This window comes from Laccaria bicolor, genomic scaffold (genome assembly GCF_000143565.1).
Source record: "Laccaria bicolor S238N-H82 LACBIscaffold_6 genomic scaffold, whole genome shotgun sequence".
In the NCBI taxonomy this organism is placed as follows: domain Eukaryota; kingdom Fungi; phylum Basidiomycota; class Agaricomycetes; order Agaricales; family Hydnangiaceae; genus Laccaria; species Laccaria bicolor.
This window is the reverse complement of record NW_001889877.1, coordinates 85830-90939: the sequence shown is the minus strand read 5'-3', so window position 1 is coordinate 90939 and position 5110 is coordinate 85830. Positions and strand designations below refer to the sequence as shown.

Below are 5110 nucleotides of genomic sequence, written 5' to 3'. Positions count from 1 at the left end.
AAGGTCGCAGGGTCCCACCCCCAACTGACATTCAGGTCAACTATGCCCAGGCAGGCTCGCAAAGAAGCAGGTACCGACAAACACAGCTCAACTTCGACCAGGCTGCCCCAGGTGGAAGACCGTACGCCAGGGAGGCCAGGGCGCGCCAACGGTCCAAGGCACCAGCAGATAAGTCTCCCCCTCCTTCGTTCCCTAACCCAGAGTCCCCAATAGCTCCGCCGGCATCGAGCAACAGATCGCCGCCCCCCGATAGCGCCCCCACCTTGACCGTGACCCATGTCTGAACAACTGGAACCAACGCCGACTAGATTACGGATACTGCAGGTCAACCTTAACAAGTCTCAAAGGGCGCATCTAGAGCTGTACAACAGGGTATCGGGAAAGGAATGGGACATTGTGTTGGTGCAGGAGCCGCATATAACTTTTACAGGAAATATCAGAACACCAAACGGCTATGTGGCGGTAATGCCAATGGACCGATTCAAGGATGGGGCGCCAACAACGAGGGCGGTGACGTGGGTTAGCGCAGCGCTGGCAACGAAGTCGTGGAAGATTATGAACGTGCCAGGAACTAACGACGTCACTGTCATTCAGCTAGCAGGAGCGTATGGGCGGCTGACGGTTATCAACATATACAACGATTGTGGACACTCAAGAACGCTACGCACGGTCTGCGAGTTCTTACGCACAAACCGAACGGAGGTCATGTCAAGACAGGATGATCACCTCTACTGGGCAGGCGACTTCAACAGACACCACCCCATGTGGGACGACGAGTCGGACAACAGGCTCTTCACGGCCAAGGCATTGGAAGATGCAGGGAAGCTGATAGAAATATTGGCTGACCTAAATCTGAAGATGGCATTACCGAGGGGACAACCGACTTTGGAACATATGGTAACCAAGAAGTACTCACGGCCTGACAACGTATGGTGTACAGAAGATGTCTATGACTTGATAATCCGATGCGAAGTTGACCCTTCACTTCGTCCGCCAGCTACTGATCACTTTCCCATAGCCACATACATCGACTTGCCGCAAGCGCGTTCAACCCCACGTGTTTCCTACAACTTCAGGGCCGTGGACTGGGAAGACTTTCAAGAAAACCTGGCAGCCCGACTCCTCGAAATGCCGCCTCCACAGCCGTTGACGACGGAACAACAGTTTCGACAGTCAGCTGAAGACCTCACGGCGGCGATCCAGGATACGATCAGGACCAGGGTTTCAGAAAACAAGCCATGCCCATTCTCCAAAAGATGGTGGAACAGCGACCTCAGCCGGCAGAAAACCACCATAAAGAAGCTAAGTCGCCTCGCATACAAGTTCAGAGCCTTGCCAGATCACGCATCTCACACAGAGCTACGTGAGGCTAGGAACGCGTACGGAGGGGCAATTGTTGATGCAAAGAGAGGGCACTGGGAAGAGTTCCTGGAGAACGCGGCGGAGCAAGACCTGTGGACGGCAAACAAGTACTTCAAGGAACCAGTCGGGGATGGGGGTAAGTCTCGCATACCAACACTCAAGATCCCTGGGGAGGGCGATGGCGCCTTACCACGGGAAGTCAACACAAACGAAGGTAAGGCGGAGGTCCTGGCACAGATGTTCTTCCCCAAGAAGCCGGATCGTTCCAGGGTCCCAGAGAACTATGTGTACCCAGAACCGCTTCCACCACCGCCGCCCATCTCCCAGGAGCAGATCGAGCGCCAAGTCAGGAGGCTCTCCCCCTTCAAGGCCAGCGGCCCCGACGAAATCCCTAACGTGGTACTACAGAAGTGTTATGAGCAGATCGCGGAATACCTGCTACACCTGTTCAGAGGCGTTTTCGCGCTAAGGACCTACTATGCAGGATGGCAGGAGTTCACCACTGCGGTGTTGAGGAAGCCAGGCAAGCCCAGCTACGAAGTACCGAAGGCGTACCGCCCGATAGCCCTGTTGTGCACCATTCCTAAGGTACTGACGGCGATAGTGGCGGAAAGCATCAGCCACCTGGTGGAGAAGAACACCCTGCTTCCTGACACACATTTTGGCGGAAGACCGGGTCGCACGACAACGGACGCCATTCACTACCTGGTTGACAGGATAAAGTCAGCCTGGGGTAAGAGAAAGGTCGCCTCCGTGCTCTTCTTAGACGTCGAGGGGGCCTTTCCGAATGCGGTCACTGACAGACTAATACACAACTTGAAGAAAAGGCGAATCCCAGTGGCATACGTGAAGTTTATCGAGCGGCTGCTACAGGGGAGGAAGACCAAGCTCAAGTTCGACGATTTTGTCTCCGAGCTCATTGAAATCGCAAATGGGATAGGACAGGGGGATCCAATTTCGATGCTCCTCTACATATTGTACAACGCTGACCTATTAGAAGCCTTGAGGCGGTTGGACGAAGACGCCATTGGCTACGTGGATGACGCCCTCGTCATAGCAACGGCCAAAACACTCAAGGGGACGACTAGGGCACTCAAAAGTTACATGGAAAGGAAGAATGGCGGATTCGACTGGGCGCAAGACCACAACTCCACCTTCGAGATCAGCAAGGTCGCCGTGATGCACTGTCAGCCAAACGCAAGAAAACCCGACGATCGCCCTAACCCGGTACTTCGACTTAGAGGGAAGGTGATAAAAGAGGTGGACAGCTACAAATACTTGGGAGTACATGTGGATGGTCAGCTGAGGTGGAGAACACAGGAGAACGAGGCGATAGCAAAGGCAACATCCTATGTTCTTATGTTCCGCAGGCTAACCCGCACCAACATAGGTATCCGGCCCAGGCTCATGCGTCTTCTTTACATTTCGGTGGCCATCCCGAAGATGACGTACGCATTGGACGTCTGGTATGTACCTCCGCACAAGAAGGAGGGCATGAGAAGGAACAGCGGGTCAGTAAGGGCGCTGAAGTCCATGGGTAAGATACAGAGGATAGCCACGCGGGCAATCACAGGGGGAATGTGGACCTCGCCCAACGACCTGTTGGACGCCCACGCTGGCGTTTTGCCAGTGAACCTAATGCTCGAACGTGTCTGTCACGCGGCAGTAGTGCGAGCCTCAACGCTCCCGAGTGGTCACCCGATAAGGGATATGCTCAGAGGGTACAGTAGGACGCCAGCGAAGACTCACCGTTCTCCTTTACAGAAACTAATCGAATGCTTCAAGATCAAGCCACAGCGTTTCGAAACCATCATGCCAGACCCCAGGCCGCCAACCTACAGAAGAGCTTTTACGACCAAGATCGCAGAATCGAAGGAGGTGTCAATCAAAAACGAAGGAAAGGATGAGTCAGAGATTCGTATATACACGGATGGATCAGGCTATGAAGGGAAAGTGGGAGCAGCTGCGGTCCTGTACAGGAAGGGGGTTGAGGAGCCGGAAAGGATACTTCGATACCACCTGGGATCGCTAAAGAGGCACACGACGTTCGAGGGGGAAGCAGTAGGGTCGATTCTGGCAGCATGGATGTTACAAGGGCAGAAGGAGGTGGGAAATTCGGCGGCAACCAGCTATACGGACAGTCAGGCTTTCATCAAGGCAACGGGGGCACGGAAGACTGGGCCAGGGCAACACCTGGTTCTTGAGTATCTCAGGCTAACAGACGTTATGACAGATGGGACTGACGATCACATCCCTCCAGCAGGAACAGCAAAGTTTGCGTTGACGTGGGTGGCAGCGCACAAGGGTGTGAAGGGCAATGAAAGGGTTGACGAGGAGGCAAAGAGGGCAGCACAGGGAGAGTCAAGCCCACCAGAGGATCTACCGCCAATACTCCGGGAGTGCTTGCCCACCAGCGCCACTGCAGTGAAGCAAGAGTTCGCGGAGAAGCTGAAGAACAGGTGGCTCGAGACCTGGAAGGCCTCGCCTCGATATGCAAGGTTCCAACACGTTGACGCGAAGTTCTCGTTCAATAAATTCAGGCGGACTAGCGAAGTTTTGTCCAGATCACAGGCGAGCTTGCTAACACAGTTGCGCACAGGGCATATACCGTTGAACAGCTACCTATACCGCATCAAGAGGTCAGTCACCAGCCGGTGTGAGTTGTGCTGGGGGACCGGTCGATTGACGATAACGGAGACGGTGGTACACTACCTGTTTGAATGTCAGACGTACGCGGCAGAGCGTTACGATATGGATAGAGCCCTAGGGCGCTACTCGAGGGACCTTAAGGCAATACTGGCGAGCTTGGACAGGATAAAGGAGCTGCTTCGCTATGTGGGGCGGTCGGGGAGATTCAAGAACACGCTAGGAGATGCCATAGGTGACGTCTCTCAACTGGATTCTGAGGATGATTGACAGGTAGCACTCTTCTTACAGGGATTGTTCCATAAGCATGAAGCAATAACGGCCAAACTGGCCCACAGTCAGAGGGCTCGCCCTCAACACCCCACCCTACCATCTATTCTACCCGCACCTCAGCCTTTGCAGATCTCAAGCTCAAAATCAAACGATGCCAGCCCGAATATATTCAAAGTCACACTCTAGAAAACAGCAACACACCAAAACAAACTTTCTCATTCACCTGATCACGCTCGTCCCATACGGCTGTACCTATCGCTAATGCGGTCGGGTACTTAGAAGACGAAACACATGACCGATGGAATGCACAGTTAAGCAGAGAGAATGAGGCTACCCCGCTCGCTATATAGATGCGTCCCTAAACGGCGTTTCTGTGCCGGGCTGTGTGGGGGAATGGTCGCCATGGGCGTGCCTCCACCAGTGCAAGGGACGGTCTCCTAGGGGGTCAGGAACACAGGCATTAGGGGCCTTAGGTAGTCTACAAAGTTGTAAGGTCTGACATGGGGCTCTGCCCCAATAGACTTAAATCTGACACAAAAAAAAAAAAAAAAAAAAAAAGAAGACATTGACCGCCTCAGTCTTGCTCCCGGTGTTCGCGTCGCATTGCGAGACCCACGCGACGACCAGGCGCTTGCAATTATTACAGGTACATCGTGGTTTTCCTATTCTCTGCTGAAAGCTGAAGAAGTCATTGCCTGTTGTTAAGTGGACGATGTATATACGCCGGACCGCGTGAAGGAAGCGATGCAATTCTTTGGGGCTGACGACCCAGCTCATCCTTTGGTTGGTTATCTTCGCAATCGTGTACAAGACTTTACATGGCGGAAAG

The 5110-nt window shown here is 53.6% G+C and overlaps 1 protein-coding gene across 1 annotated transcript in view; it reads left to right on the top strand.

The window, feature by feature from the left end:
* LACBIDRAFT_232595 (uncharacterized protein) overlaps nucleotides 1-5085 on the top strand; it is a gene marked incomplete at both ends in the record, with an annotated part of 12247 nt that extends 7162 nt beyond the window's left edge. Inside the window, one exon of the mRNA XM_001878311.1 lies at nucleotides 4988-5085. Within this exon, the coding sequence (XP_001878346.1) occupies nucleotides 4988-5085 (98 nt within the window). The remainder of the gene's footprint in view (nucleotides 1-4987) is intronic.
* Between the last annotated feature and the right edge of the window lie 25 nt (nucleotides 5086-5110).